The 16,345-nt window shown below is 43.7% G+C and overlaps 1 protein-coding gene across 2 annotated transcripts in view; it reads left to right on the top strand.

Annotated features, from left to right (window-relative positions):
* The window catches only part of TSPAN3 (tetraspanin 3), an 83,713-nt gene extending 72,910 nt beyond the window's left edge, over window positions 1-10,803 (top strand). For both annotated transcript variants that reach the window (XM_081084368.1, XM_081084367.1), the window contains exon 7: window positions 9,914-10,803. In XM_081084368.1, coding sequence (XP_080940494.1) covers window positions 9,914-10,006 — 93 coding nt within the window. In that variant the 3' untranslated portion in view covers window positions 10,007-10,803. The remainder of the gene's footprint in view (window positions 1-9,913) is intronic.
* Window positions 10,804-16,345: the final 5,542 nt, after the last annotated feature.

Below are 16,345 nucleotides of genomic sequence, written 5' to 3'. Positions count from 1 at the left end.
TTCTTTTCCACCAGTCCCTTTAGGATTTCTTGCATTGCTGGCTTGGTGGTGATAAACTCCCTTAGCCTTTTTTTGTTTGTGAAGCTTCTTATTTCCCTTCAATTTTGAATGATAGCCTTGCTGGATAGAGTATTCTTGGATTGAGTCCATTGCTTTGCATCACTTCGTAAATTTCCATCCATTCTTTTCTGGCCTGATGTGTTTCTGTTGAGAAATCATTTGATAATCTAATGGGAGAGCCCTGTACGTAACTGTATGTCTCTCTCTTGCAGCCTTTAGTTTCTGTCTTTGTCCTGAACATTTGCCATGGTAATTATGATGTGTCTTGGTGTGGGTCTTTTTGGGTTCATCTTATTTGGGCCTCTCTGTGCTTGTGTGACTTTTTTCTTCCCCACCTCAGGGAAGTTTTCTGACATTATTTCTTCAAATAGCTTTTCTAACCCTTGTTCCTCTTCCTGTTCTGGCACTATTATTTGTATGTGGCTTTGTTTCATGTTGTTCCATAGCTTCCTTAGGTTCTCCCCCTGTCTTTTAATTTTTTTCTCCAATTGCTGTTCAGTTTGGGTGTGTTTTGCTTCCCTGTCTTCTAATTCGCTTATTTGGTCCTCCCCTTCTCCTACTCTGTTGAAACTTTCCACGGTCATTTTTATGGCAGGTATATAACTCTTTATTTCTTCTTGATTCTTACATAAGTTATTGATTTTTTCATCCATTTCTTCTTGACTCTTACATAAGTTGCTGATTTTTTCCTCCAACCAGTTTATGCACTGTAAGACCCTTATTCTGAATTCTTTTTCTGACATATTGCATGCCTCTGTTTCACTTAGCTGCTTTTCTGGCAATTCCTCCTTTTGTTTCCTTTTGGGGTTTCTTTGTCTACCCATTTTTGGTCTCACCAACTGATCTAGATGTTGAGTTGTGCAGGGTGTGCTCCTTGTGTGGCCGTGGCTCCTCAGGCTGTAGTTGCTCCTCAGGTGGTCATGGTAGTGGATGCTCCTCTTTTTGCTGCGGCTCCTCTGATGGGTGCTGTTCCCAGCAGTGGTGTCCCCTCTGGCTGGTAGGGGAGGCTCCTCACACAGCTGCTGTTCCTTGGATAGGGATGGGCTGATCATGAGTCTGCTTCTCCTCAGATAGGGGCAGGCTGGGCGTGGCTGCTGCTCCTTGGACAGGGGCGGGCTGTTCACTGGCTTTTGCTCCTCAGATGGGTGCGGACTGCTCACGTGGCTGGTGCTTCTTGGGTCAGGGCTGGCTGCATGCTGCTGCTGTTCCTCAGATGGGGCATGCTGCTCTTTGGACATGTGCACACTGCTTACAGGGCTCCTGCTCCTTGTACAGGTGCAGGCTTCTTGCGTAGCTGGTGCTCCTCAGATGGGGGACAGGCTGCTTGCATGGCTGCTGCTCCTCGGGCAGGAGTGAGCTGCACATGCAGCTGCTGCTCCTTGGATGGGGGCGGGATGCTCACCCAGCTGCTGCTCGTTGGACAGGTGCAGACTGCTTGTTGCTGCTGCTCCTTTGACCAGTGTGTGCTGTGTAGGGCTGCCACTCCTCAGATGTGGGCAGTCTGCTTGTGTGCCTGCTGCTCCTCGGACAGGGGCAAGCTTCATGTGCAGCTGCTGCTCCTCGGATGGTGGCAGTCTCCTTGCATGGCTGCTGCTCCTTGGAAGGTGGGTGGGCTGCTTGTGTGGCTGCTGCTCCTCGGATGGGGGCAGGATGCTCATCCAGCTGCTGCTTGTCAGACAGGTGCAGGCTGCGTGTGTCCGTTGTTCCTCAGACCAGTGTGGACTGCACACGGTTTCCGCTCCTCGGATTGGACAGTCTGCTCGTGTGGCTGCTGTTCCTCGGGCTGGGGCAGGCTGTTCGGGTGGCTACTGCTCCTTGAATGGGGGCGGGCTGCTCATGGTGCTGCTGTTTCTCATACGGGTATGGGCTGCTCACACAGCAACTGCGGGTATGGGGGCAGGCTGCTCATGCACCTGCTCCTCCTCAGATGGGGGCAGGTTTCTCACACACCTAGTGCTCCTCAGACAGGTGCAGTGTTGGCTGCGCAGCTGCTGCTCCTTGGATGGGGGTGGGCTGCGTGGGGCTGCCACTCCGCAATTGTGGGCAGGCTGCCCATGCAGCTGCTGCTCCTCAGACGGCAGGCTGCTCACGTGGTTGCTGCTCCTCAGATGGGATAGCGGGCTGCTCACACAGATGCTGCTCCTTGGGCAGGAGTGGGCTGCTCACGTGGTTGCTGCTCACGTGGTTGCAGTGCCCTGGGCTAAGGCGTTGGACCAGTCAGAGGGAATCACGCTTCAGAACTCACAGGAACCTGCGCCCAGGGTGGCTGGAGACTCGTTGACCGTGGACCACAACTGAGGTAGTAGGTCCCTGGCAGGGGTGTCTGTAGAGTTCCAGGTGTTATCTGAGGGCACCCTGGGTGGAGATGAGACCTGACTCCCAATTACAGCAGCTTTCCCCTTAAAAAGGCTAGGCCTCTGAGGACGAGCCGGCCTCCTGGTACTGTTTACAGCAGTAGCAGAGGCTGCCTAGTTAGGCGAGCCTGTTTAGCCTGCCCCTGAAGGTCCTGCGGGATCTAACTGTGCCTCACTCACATACACACACACACATCCCACATGACCACACACTCCTCTTTTGGTCCCTCAGTGACTCACACTCTCTCCGTCACTGCCGCCTTCTTTCTGCCTCTGTAGTTGGGTCTGGGGTGTTATTGATGCATTCGTGGATGGAGTTTCCTCTCCAGATGTCTTGTTATGAGGCTCGCTCTCTAGCACCTGGCCAGACAGGATAAAATTCACCTCAACAAGACACAACAACACAAAGGGAACAAAGCACGAATGTACTCATGACAATAATAACCCCACTATAAGTGAACACCTGAGAAAAGAGAATTAGGGGTGAGAAAAGAGAGCATAAATGATACCAAAGAGAGAGAAAAAGATAAGAAAGAAAAGAAAAAAAGAAAAATGAGGAAAAAAAACCCCATATATATATATATATATATATATATATATATATATATATATATATATATATATATATAAACATGACAGAACCAATAGATAAACAAACAAAACAAACAAACAAAAAATACAAGCACCAGCCGAAACCAGTTTGGCTCAGTGGATAGAGCGTCGGCTTGTGGACTGAAAGGTCCCAGGTTCGATTCCGGTCAAGGGCATGTACCTGGGTTGCGGGCACATCCCCAGTAGGAGATGTGCAGGAGGCAGCTGATCGATGTTTCTCTCTCATTGATGTTTCTAACTCTCTATCTCTCTCCCTTCCTCTCTGTGAAAAATCAATAAAATATATTTTTTTAAAAAATACAAGCACCAAACCCCCAGCAAAGAGGGTAGGGTCAGAATCTGTAGAGGCTGACCTTATATACAGAAGATAAGGTTAAGAATTGGATGAATATGAGGAGGATCTCAGTTCAGTATAGAGGAAGTAGAAAGGGGATGGGTGGATAAGAGAGAAGAGAATAAAAAGAAAATAAATTTACAAAAAAATTTATTTCTAAAATGGTATAAAAATAGCAAATAAAAATAAAATAAAATAGAGTAATGGAAAAATAATGTGAAAAGAAAAAGAAAATAAAGCAACAAACAAAAACAGGAAAACAAAGGAAAGAAAGGAAACAAAATAATAATAAAAAAATAAAAATAAAAATGAAAAAGTGAAGTAATCCTTTGGCTGGCTTAAGATCCCAGTCTTCTGTACTGTAGTGTTTCTCAGGTTCCGGTTGTTGGGACTGAAAGTTTCTCTTTAGACCAGTCCCTTTGGAATCTCAGGGACTATTTAGGTTTTTTTTCAATCCTTTGTACCATTCAGGGTGGAAGATAGGTGTGGCTGTATTAGTTGCCTGGATACTGGAGGAAGGGCTATCTCTTTAGGACAAAATGGCTGCCCAGGTCCCAGGCTCAGGCATGACTCAGCACCAAACTTGCTGCCACTTCTCCTGGATCCCCCTCTCTCCCCAGATTCCACAATTCTGCAACTTCTTCCACACTCCATCCACGGGTAAGTGTCTGTATCCGAAAGGTCCTATGAACTAGGCTCAATGAAGAAAGGCACAAGCCACAGAGGCTGCACCTCTGCACGCCCCTCTCCTGCCGGCACTCTTCAGCCTTTAATGACTGTGGATCCACATCTAGAATCCCCTGCGAGGGGGGAAAGGCTGCTCCTCTGCATGCTCCTCTCTTGCTGGCACTCTTCAGCTTTTCCTGACTGTGGACCCAGATCTAGAGTCCCCTGCAGTCTAGCGGTTCTGCAGACCTTCTTTCCACAGTCAGACACTGTGCTTGTCCCAAGGGACGTGGCTCAAGCTGGTGCTGTGTGGATTCCCTCTTACCCTCAGGGCTCAGAGGTCTGGCAGATTATCCTTCCCAGAGCCTTGATTTTACCTTTCTCCAGGGGTCCTCTGCTCTTTTTTGGCTGCAAACCGTCGCCCAGCTGAGTTTCCTTTGCCAGTTCGGGCTGGATATTACTCGTTTCAGCTGCTCTGGGTCAAGGCTTGAGACACAGCCATCTGTACCACCGCCATTTTGTCTCCTCTATTGTTTAATAACATGCTATTTAGCCTGCAAGTGTTTGAATGTTTTGGGGTGTTTTTATTATTGTTGATTTCTAATTTAATTACACTGTGATCTGAGAATATGCTTAATATTAGTTCAGCCTTCTTCAACTTACAGAGACTTGTTTTGTGTCCTAATATGTGGTCTATCTTTGGGAATGACCCATGTGCACTTGAGAAGAATGTATATTCTTCAGCTTTGGGGTGAAATATTTTATAACTGTGACTTAAATCCATTTGATCCAGTGTGTCCTTTAGAGTCACTGTTTCCTTGTTAATTTTTTTTTCTGAAAGATCTATCCAGTAAAGTCAGTGAGGTGTTAAAATCCCCTACATAACTGTATTGCTGTTGACCTCTCCCTTAATGTATGTCCTCTAGAAGTTTTTTTATATATTTAGGTGCTCCTATATTGGGTGAATATATTTTTACCAGGGTTATATCCTCCCGTTGGATATTTTGTAGGGACCTTTGTTGTCTCTTGTGATGGCCTTCATTTTGAAGTCTGTTTTGTCCAATATGAGTATTGCTACCCCAGCTTCTCTCTTTTTTTTTTTTTTAATTTCCTTTGCATGGAAAAAATTTTCCATTCCTTCACTCTTATCCTCTTATTCTGATGTGGGTCTCTTGTAGACAGCATATAGTTGGGTCATGTTTTTGTATCCATTCAACTACCCTATGTCTTTTGATTGGAGCATTTAATGCATTTACATTTAAGTTTATTCATAGGTATTTATTTATTGCCATTTTGTTTCTGTATGCCTAGATTTCTTTCTCTATTCTCATTACAGCAATCCCTTTAGCATTTCTTATAATACTGGTTTGGTGGTGATGCCTTTTTTTTTCTTTTTTCTGGGAAGCTCTTTATTTCACCATGTGTTTTGCATGATTTCCTGGCTAGATATAGTAATCTTGGTTTCAGATCCTTGCTTTCCATGACCTTGAGTACTTCATGCCATTTCCTTCTGGCCTGTAGAGTTTCTGATGAGAAATCAAATGACAGCCTTATGGGAGCTTTTTTGTAGGTAACAATTTGCTTTTCTCTTGCTGCCTTTAAAATTCTCTCTTTGTCTTTAAATTTTGGTGTTTTAATTATGATGTGTCTGGGTGTGTGCTTCTTTGTGTTCTTCTTGCTTGGGACTCCCTGTGCCTCCTGGACTTGTGTGACTTTTTCCTTCACCAGGTTTTGGGAAGTTTTGTGCCATTATTTCTTCAAATATGTTCTCTATCCCTTGCCCCATTTCTTCCTCTCCTGGCACAACTACTATGTGAATACTATTATGATTCATGTTGTCCCACAGCTCCCTTATGCTGTCCTTCTTTTTTTAGTTTCAGTTCTCTGATTGAGTGGTTTTTTTATACCTTGCCTTCTAATTCACTGATCCAATCTTCAGCTTCTCCTAACCTGTGTGTATTCCTTCCAATGTGTTTTTATTAGTGCTATGTCATTCTTTATTTCTGACTGTTCTTTTTTCATAGTTACTATATCTTTTCTCATGCTGTTGAGCATCTTTACTATCATTATTCTAACTTATATATCAGATACATATCTTATGGCCATTTCATTTATCCTTCTGGAGAATTCTCTTGTTCTTTCTTTCTTTCTTTCTTTTTTTTTTTGTTTCCTCATTTTGGCTGCCTGTTTGGAGTTGTGACTGTATATTAGGTAGATCTGCTATGCCTCTCAATGTCTAGTGCAGAACAGTGTCAAACAGTTTCTTACTAATTAGATCAGGCAAAGGCTCAAAGCCTTCAGGGACCACTTCTGCCTACAGACTGATTAGATTCAGCCTTGGGTAGCCCTCAGGTAATTGTCCAAAAGTGCAGCATGAATTTTTCCAACAGGGTGGGGCAATTGCTTCTGCCTGGAGGCTAATTGTTATTCTCAGTCTTTTAATGGGCCTCAGAAATTCCCACCATGGGGCACGGTGTTTTCCAATAGAGTGGGTCAAATGTCTTCCCCCCAGGCAAAAGTGCTTCGATAGCAAATATCTGTCTGAGAAAGATGACCTCTGCAGAGTGAGAGAATGATTCAGCACGTGAAATCAGGGTGTCTGCCTTCTGAGCTCTAACCCAGGAGCCTCCGACCCTCTTTTCTGCTCACACAGCTCCAGCCCACTCTGCCCTCCCTCTGCTGGAGCACAAGGTGAATGGCTGCACATGAAATATTTTGTGTTGGCCATTTAAGAGGGCGCCTGCATTTCCAGATTTCTTTTCCCTGGCAGTCAATAATCCTGCTGCTTTTCTCAGCCAGATGTTATGTGGGCACCTTTTTCAGTTCTGGAGTTCACTGCTGGGGGGCCCAGTTTAGAGATTAGATTCCAGAGTTCTCAGTGGCAATCCCCCACAGCTGAGAAATCTCTCCGGAACTTTGGCTGCTGTCTGTGGGAGCTCAGCCAGCCCTTTCGTGCCTCTGCCCTTCCGTGCCTCTGCCCTTCCTACCAGTTTCTATGCAGTCTCCACTTTCTGTCCTTAGTTATCAGGGTTCTTTCCAGCTAGTCTTCAGTTGATTATTCAGGATGTTTTTTAGTTGTAATTCCAGTTTGTTCCTGAGAGCATATCTGTGTAGCATCCACTTACTCCGCCACCACTGATAATTCCCTCAATGTCCGGTACTTTTCTGAGTACAGGTCTTTTACCTTCTTGGTTATATTTATTCCCAGGTATCTTATTTGTTTTGTTGAGATGGTAAATGGGATTGTTTGTTTAGTTTCTCTTTCTGAGAGTTCATTATTCATGTATGAAAAAGCCATAGATTTTTGGATGTTAATTTAGTATCTTACTACTTTTCTGAATTCATTTATTAAATCTAGTAGGTTTTTTTTTTTTATTTATGGCACCTTTAAGGTTTTCTATGTACAATACCATGTCATCTATGAATAATGACTGTTTTACTTTCTCCTTTTCAATTATGATTTTTTACTTTTTCTTGTCTGATCACTGTGGATAGGACTTCCAGTACTATGTTGAATAAGAGTGGTGAAAGTGGGCAACCCTCCCTTTTTCCTGTTCTTAGGTTAAACACTTTTAGTTTTGTCCATTGAGTATGATGTTGGCTGTAGGTTTGTCCTATAAGGCCTTTATTATGTTGAGGTATGATCCCTTTATTCTGACTTTGCTGAGAAGTTTTATCAAAAATGAGTGCTAGATTTTGTTAAATCCTTTTCCTGCATCTATTGGTATGATCATGTGATTTTTATCTTTAATTTTGTTTATGTGATGTGTCACATTTATTGATTTGTGAATATTGTACCAGCCTTGCATCCCTGGAATAAATTCCATTTGGTCATGGTGTATGATCTTTTTAATATATTGCTGGATCTAATTTTGCTAATGCTTTGTTGAGAATTTTAGCATATATGTTCAACAGGGATATTGGCCTATAATTTTCTCTCTTTTTAATGTCTTTGTCTAGTTTTGGAATTATGATAATGTGGCCCCATAAAAATAGATTGGACGTCTTCTTTACTCCTCATTTTTTTTAGAATAGTTTGAGGAGGATAGGTGTTAGTTCTTCTTTGAATGTTTAGTAAAACTTCCTTGTCAAGCCACCCAGTCCAGGACTTTTGTTTGCTGGGAATTATTTTATTACTGATTCAATTTCATTAGTTTTTATCAGTCTATTCAGGTTTTCTGATTCTTCCTGGTTGAGTTTTGTAAGATTGTATAGATCTAGGAATTTGTCCACTTACCCAGATTGTCCAATTTATTGGCATATAGTTGTTCATAGTATTTTCTTACAATCCTTTGTATTCAGTTGTTGCTTCACCTCTTTCATTTCTGATTTTATATATTAGGGTCCTCTGTTTCTTGTTGAGTCTGGCTAAAGGTTCATAAATCTTGTGTATCTTTTCAAAGAATCAGCTCTGAGTTTCATTGATCTTTTATATTGTTTTATGTCCTATGTCACGTATTTCCTCTCTGATCTTTATTATTTCCTTTCTTGTACTTACTCTGAGCATTTTTTATTGTTCTCTTTGTAGTACTTTTAATTACAGGGTTAGATAGCTTATTAGAGCTTTTTCTTGTTTCTTGAAATTGGCCTGTAATACTATGAACTCCCCTCTCACTACTGCTTTTACTTTGTTCTATATATATTTGGTGTTGTTTTATGTTCATTATAATTTTTTTTCAGGAACTTTTTTATTTCTTCCTTTATCTCATTGGTAACCTATTCATCCTATATAATAAAAGCCCAGCGACCAAAATGGTGGAATGACCAGAGACCAGAATAACTATGGCCCCTTACTCTGGCTGGTCCTATCCCCCAGGGAGCAGTTAGGGATGATCAGGCAGCAGGCAGAGGTGGTTAGGGGTGATCAGGCAGTCGAGTGGTTAGGGGCCCTGCCTTTTAAAACCAAATAACTGAGACCTTTCAGTGTCAGTGAAAAATTAGAAAAGGAAATTAACTTACTCATATTTAGATCTTTTGTTAGTTTATATTTTGTAAAAAGTCAACTGCCTTATATTTTGTGAGGTCAAAATTCTAGAATAGTTTTCTGTTTAATCCAGTTTAGTCATCTTGCTTATCCAAAATAATGTGGCATGACTTTATTACTATTCCAATTTGCTACTACAGAAGGATTAGGGCTTATTAAAATAAAATGATGGAGTTGTGACCTTTACAAAGTGATATGTATGTAATACCTCAGAGCCAAACCTGGATTTAAAAAATAAGAAATAATTGTGAATGAAACAAAACCTGCAAATTACGTGTTTTTTTGTGTTTTTTTTTTGGGGGGGGGTTTCCGCCATAGAGCTTTTGCGCTACACATGTACTGAATTTTGTGGGCTGTTATAACACCTGTCTCCTCCAAATCCATATGCACGAAAAGACCACCATTAAGTTTTCTCAACAAATAGCCTTGATCATTCTACTTTCTAGAACTTTGCTATCCAGTGTGGTAACATATGTAAACACTAAGTCACACATGTCTAAGTTTAAATTAATTTAAATAAAATAAAAACACAATTCTTTTGTTGCAGTGGCTAGTGGCTACCATATTTGACAGCTCAAATAGAGAAGGTTTCTACCATTGCACAGAGTTCTTTTGTACAGCATTGCTCTGGATTGGGAGTGGGGATGGCAGTAGGGAGAGCCTTGATTCTTGGCTAGCTTCACAAATTGTTCTTAGATATAAATGAGGGAAGCTAAAACTTGGTACTTAGTTCCTGAAACGATAATGTGTTCATTACATGTTGCTTCTCTTACTCTCGTTACTGCTTTTTTGATGATTTGAAGTCACTGAACTTTGAAATAGCTTCATTGCCAACAAAGAAATATATACTTGCCATATAAAGGTTCTCAGCTTTTCTTTTCCATTGTTTTTTTCTTCCCACAGCTGCTGGGCATGCTGTGTGCATGCATCGTATTGTGCAGAAGGAGTAGAGATCCAGCCTATGAGCTCCTCATCACTGGCGGAACCTATGCATAATAGAAAACTCAAGCCTGAGCTTTTTAGTCTTGTTCTAATTTGGAAGGTGAATTGAGCATTTCTACTGCTGTTGGCCTCCACAGTTTATTTAGTTTAAGCACACATGTCAGACAGAGCAGCTTGGTACTTCACATGCCCACTTACTTTCCTACCCATTTAAGACTTCCTTTTCCCCTGTTCTAACGGACTCTTCACATCCCCAAGTTTTTAAGTAAAGTGGTATATGTTCTAACTTCAGAGCCATTTGCAAGTTGTGTAGTGTGGTAGAATTAAAGGAGGATGTGGACTGCTTCTGTTACCTCCAGGCAGCAATGGAACTGCTGCTGAAGTACCACTGGATCCTTGAAGTACCACAATGGACAACTCTTGGCCAAACGTTTTTTTTTGGGGGGGAGGGGGGGTTAACATCAGATGGTGCCCTCATCAGTTTTTTTTTTTTAAACTATATACCATAGCCCAATAAGACAGCAACTATACAAAATGGCTAAAATAGATTTTAGAATTATACAATGTATACCTTAGTTCATCTTCAAAATCAGATTGATCTTTGAAACTAGAAGTTTTTAATTAAAGCTGGCTTTATAGGAGGAGTACAAAGTATGCACTACTGTTTTAAAACAGAGTGTGTGTGTGTGTGTGTGTGTGTGTGTGTATGTGTTTGTATGATTGGGCCCATTCATTATAAGTCTAATTTTGTTAGAAATAATGTACCATGTAGGCTAGCAAAATAGTGTGTAGATGTGATCTCAGTTGTAAATAGAAAAATATAATTCAATAAACTCTGTATTACCCCTTAACATGTAGTTATGTAGTTTTTAATTATTTGGGGGCATTTCAGTGATTTATATATTGGTGCCATGTACAGTTCATCATGATTTGCATGTGTTTTATTTATATCTCTTGCCAAATTCTAAAGGCCTTGGTATTCAAAATGCACAGATGCTTTTCAGTTTCATATATCTCACAAATATGGAGCATCTACTTGTGCATGGTGCTGGCGGTACAATGATTATGCTGTCTTTGCCTTCGAGGTATGTGGAGTCCTAGTATAGCAGACATACATAGAAGCAGATAATTTTCATACAATACAGTGATTGTAGTGACAAAAGAATGGAAACCTAAAGGAGGTGCCTAGAGAAGTCAGGGGCAACTTCCTAGAGAAGAGGTCCAAGCTCAGTAGCTGGATAGGCTTTGTGGAAGATGGTACCAGGAGTGTGAAGTGGGATGGAATGTACAGGGAGCTACCAGTAGCTCATTGTGCCTGGATCTTAAAATACAAGGCTTGAAAAAGAAGTGGCAAAGCCTGGGTCCTCTAGAGTCTTACATGACATCCTATGGAGAGTCAGACTTTACTTATGGGTGGAGGCAGTATGTGTGATATGAGTGGACCTGTTTTAGAGACCCCTGTGGCTATGGCTGTGGTGGGGAGGACAGACTGGAGGGGATATGACTAGACTTCCGTGAGGTGGATTGGATGGTTCAGTAGAGAGCTGAAGAGCATGGAGTAGGGCACTTTTGGAGCTAGTGAGGGGCTGGGTTTAGGGAATTTGAGGGAGAATGGCAGAATTTTATCATTGGTTCAATGTGGGAGAGAGAGAAAGGAGTGGAAGGAAGGTGTCTAGGATGAGTCCCAGGTTTCGGGTTCAGCCAACTAAGGAAACAGAATTAGTCACAGAGGTAGGGAGCAAGAAAGGACCACATCTAGGAGTTCAAATTCAGTTTGAACCTATCAGTTTTGAGATACTGGAATATCATGCAAGTCTGTCCTGCCTGAAAAATGGAGATGTGAGAAAGGAGAGGAGAACAAACTAACTCCTGTTCACAGAGTGGAAGTTAAAACTTTCATGATTTCTGAGAACTATAGGAGATTTCATATGTTCCACTAACCTGTCCCACCTCTTGCACAGTGGGTAAGAATATTTTGCTTATCTTCATGATCTTTTACAGCCACCTTCTGCACCCAGCCCTGTTTCTCCCCCTCCCCCTTCCAGGTTTCATTATGTACCATTCCATGGCTACCCTCTCACAGAGTGGAGCCGAGGTGAGCAGTATGGACTGTGATGTTGATTGCCCTCAGTGATTTCTGCATGACAGAACTGAGCCTCTAGAGTAGGAAAGTGCTTTGGGAAAATGTGCCAATTGCTAGCTCACTCCTTGAACTTGTCCAAGAGACTAATTCCATACATCCCTCATTCACTGACTCCACTCTGCTTGCCTGGTGAAAGAGCAGCTTCCTCCCCTGTGCCCTGAAAGTTACACCTAAATAGACCATGTTACCAGTGAAGTCAAAAAAGATGGTTACTTTGGGACCTGTTAAACCATTCTAGTTTCTGCCACCTTTAAGTTGTGCATAATTCCTAGCATAGTCCTGGAATTGTCTTTTTTCCTTTGTCTGGAAACCACTGAATGGGAATCTGTCCATGTTGGCCAGTTCCATACAAATTCAACTTCTACCTGCTTAATGTCTCCAGAGTTTCTGCCATGCCACACAGAGCTAAGACTACAAGTCTTCATTATCCTGACACCCTGTCCCACAGTGCTTATTCTTCTGAGGGTAGAAGAGCTACTTGCTGTGTATGAATTTAATGATCGAGCTCTCCCACTGTGTCAGTGTTTCCCACCCTTGTCTGTACTTTGGAGTCATCTGGGAAACAGAACTGCAGGTGTCTGGGTACTTCCAGAACGCAATGAAGGCTGAGAACCATTGCTATATCCCAGCTGTGGGCAAACTACGGCCCGCGGGCCGGATCTGGCCCGTTTGGCTGTTCTATCTGGCTCGTAGAGCCGAAAGAGCGGAGGGTTCTCTTGCTCTCCCCTCCGCTCCTTCACCAGCAGCAGTGTTAACATGGCAACGTCAGGAAACACGGCCGCAGCTCCTTCTTCTGAGTCCAGTTTAAGAACCCATTGTGGCCCTCGAGTCAAAAAGTTTGCCCACCCCTATATCCTATTGCCTTTTTAATTTTTTTAAAAATATATTTTATTGATTTTTCACAGAGAGGAAAGGAGAGGGATAGAGAGTTAGAAACATCAATGATTATATATATATATATATATATATATATATATATATATCCTATATAATAAAAGCATAGTATGCAAATCGACCGAATGGCAGAACAACCAGTCAGTGGGGGGTGGGGGCCAGTGAGCAGGTAGCACGAGGCTAGCCAAGGCACGTGCCAGCAGGCAGAAGGAGGGGATGGTGATGGGTGGGGGGGGTGGCGGTGACCAGTGGCAGGGCAATAGGGGCCAGCACCATCCCCTGATTGCATGCCTAGCTCCCGTGGGTGGTGGTGGCTCTCTTCCACCTCCCACAGAAGTGGCACAGCTCCCTCCCACCTCCCGCAGAAGCAGCTCGGCTTCCTCCCACCTCCTGCCTCCCTCCCATGGAAGCAGTACAGCTCCCACTGGCTCCTGTGATGGACAGCGGGTGGACTACTGCGTGCAATTTTGCACACTGAGCCACTAGTCCTATCTAATAATAGACAAACATGGTAATTGACCACACCTTCGCTACGCCTCCCATCGGCTAATCAGTGCGATATGCAAATTAACCGCCAACAAAGATGGCGGCTAATTTGCATACTGCAGGCAGGGTGGGACAGTGCCATCCCTCCTGCCCCGCTGCCATTTGGGCCTGCTATTTGCAACCCAGGGCGGTGGGGCAGGACAGCGCCATCCCGCCTGCCCTGCCGCCATCCGGGCCTGCTATCTGCAACCTGGGGCTACAGGCGTCCGTGTGCGATCTGATCCGGGGCGTCCAGGCAGGGCAGCAGCGATCGGCCGGCCTGCCCAGGTATCCCATGTGCAACCCAAACCGGGGCAGCACCCCAACCCCCGGATCGGCCCTGCTGTGTGCGCGACCCAGGGAGGCAGGGCAGGCACCGAGGGATCGGGCCTGCCATCTGCCACCCAGGGAGCAGGCCTAAGCCAGCAGGTGGTTATCTCCCAAGGGGTCCCAGACTGTGAGAGGGCACAAGTGGGGCTGAGGAACACCCCCCCCTTCCTCGCCAGTGCACAAATTTTTGTGCACCGGGCCTCTAGTTTTATATAAGGGACTTAAGCAGCCATGGATTTTGGTGTTGCAGGAGTTCCTGGAACCAGTCTCCCATAGATACCAAGGGACTATAGTTAAGTTTTGGGATAGTCAAAAATTATGTGGATTTTCTACTGTGGGTGGCTAGGGTCCATTTCTTTTAACACCCCTGTTGTTGGAGGGTGAACTGTACTTTCTCTACATACAGACTTGTGGTTGTGGTATTGCTTCACTATTACCTGAATCCTCTTTTACAAGGTTCACTTTTTCTCTTCACAACATATTTTGCTACTCTTTCTGTCAGACTGTAGGATTTATCATTCCTTTTTGTTTACTGGATGGGTATATTAATACCATGAGTAACCAATGTACAATAGATAATCATTCAGGTTGATTTCAACTTTGCTGCAGTGAACACCTTCATACACATACTGTCAGGCATTTAAAATTTTAATGACTTTTTTATTGAGGTGCATTCACATAGCATCAATTAACCATGTTAAAGTGAACAATTCAGTGTCATTTAGTACATTCACAGTGTTGTGCAACTATCTCTCCTATCTAGTTTCAATTTGCACAGGGGCTTATTGCCCTCATTTTACTGATGATGAAACTTAGGTCCAGAGAAATTGTGACTTTCCTGAGGATACACAAAGAAGTATGAGCATGGATTCAGATCCTGACGTTCTGACTTCAGAGGCCATGCTTTCCCCTGCTCCATTCTGCCTTTGAGCAGCCCTCTATCAGGAAGAGGGCTGTGATTATTTATGCACCCAGTTACAGAGGCCAGCTCCCCCTTTATCTGGCACTATCTCCTCTGTTGGGAACACTGTCCATGCGATTGGTTCCCAGAAGCTGAGGTTGTGACCTGGTGCACAGAGAGAATGGAGAAAGCTGTAGAAACAGTGAATCTGACTTAGATTCGTGTGTGTGTGTGTGTGTGTGTGTGTGTGTGTGTGTTTTCTCTGGTATAAATTCTCTGATTACCTGAATGAATTGCAGACGGTGCTATGAAACACTCATTGCCCATCACCTATGGAACTCATAAACACTGCTGGCATCTGCCAGATACGATAAATATCTAGGCCAAAATCTTGTACCTGGGTAACATTTGTGCTCAGAGCAAGCATTTTCATAGCCAGGCCTTTATTCACTGACTTCTTTCTCTCTCTCTCCAGGGAGGTATAAGACCAAGCATTAGATTACATTTTTAGCTCTCCAGATATCCCTTTGTATAAACCTCAGATGGGTCAGTGACAGGTGTGGACATTTGGTCAATTATTTCAGGATGTGCTTTATGAAAGAAATGACATTTCAGGAAGGATTTAAACCTCACTATGATTTTTGTTTCAGAGACCCAAAGCCTTTTCCCACCCTGTCTGCCCCACACCCGCTAGTGAAAGCTGTGGTAAGTGACACTAGCAGAGGACTAGCCTGGTTCTGCTTCTAGGACCTACCATGGGGCAGCCTGTGCCTTATCATCTCTACCTGTCCCCAGCTTGAATGCTTTGTAGACTTCTGAGGTGCCCACACACTTGAGACTGGGGTGAGAGGATATAATCCAAAGGCACATTTCCTCCTGAAAGAAGAAAGCCCACCCACTCCTGTACCAGGTATCATGTTTGCTTAATCACACCCATTTTTTTGCTCAGGTCATGAAGATGAGGGCACAAAGATAGACATCTGCTGTAAACATAAGAGCAGCCTCCTTTACCAGCTCCCTCCTTGCCTTCTTCCTAGGGCAGAGCTTGCTCCTGTGGCATCTGGAACTTGCCTGGGCATGTGGGATGATCCTTCATAAGGCTGCCAGGTAGATGGCCATCCAGGCAAAGCCAGGACCAGTAGAAAGCCACCGGTCCACTGCAGACTTCCATGGTTATCTTGATCACCCTGTCGTCAGAGATGTTGAAGACAACTGAGGTGCCCAGTGCCCAGTCTTCAGGAGTGACAGGGAGGGCCTCATGAAGTAGGTTAGATTAGTCCTTTCAGAGTCTCTTCTAATTCTAAATCCTGAGGAGTTCCATTGATGACACTCACTCCCTTCTCTGTTGCATACATGAACCTTCTCCCTGCCCTTTGTGTGGTTACCAGAAGCAGGCAGGAATGGAAAGGAACCCTCCTTTCCTCTCTGGGAACAGCTTCCCTGTTTCCTTGGTTTACCTCAGGTCACCTGTTCCAGAAGCCTCATGACTACTCTACATATCCTGTATCATCACTAACTTTCTGGGCTGTTTTGTCCCCTTCACTGAGTCAAGAGCTCTTTGAGTAAAGCAAGAGACTGAGGCTTTATTCATCTTGCTTTT

This window comes from Myotis nattereri (assembly GCF_964212035.1).
Source record: "Myotis nattereri genome assembly, chromosome: 1".
Classification (NCBI taxonomy): domain Eukaryota; kingdom Metazoa; phylum Chordata; class Mammalia; order Chiroptera; family Vespertilionidae; genus Myotis; species Myotis nattereri.
Note: the sequence above shows the minus strand (reverse complement) of the source record. Positions and strands in the feature narration are given on the sequence as shown.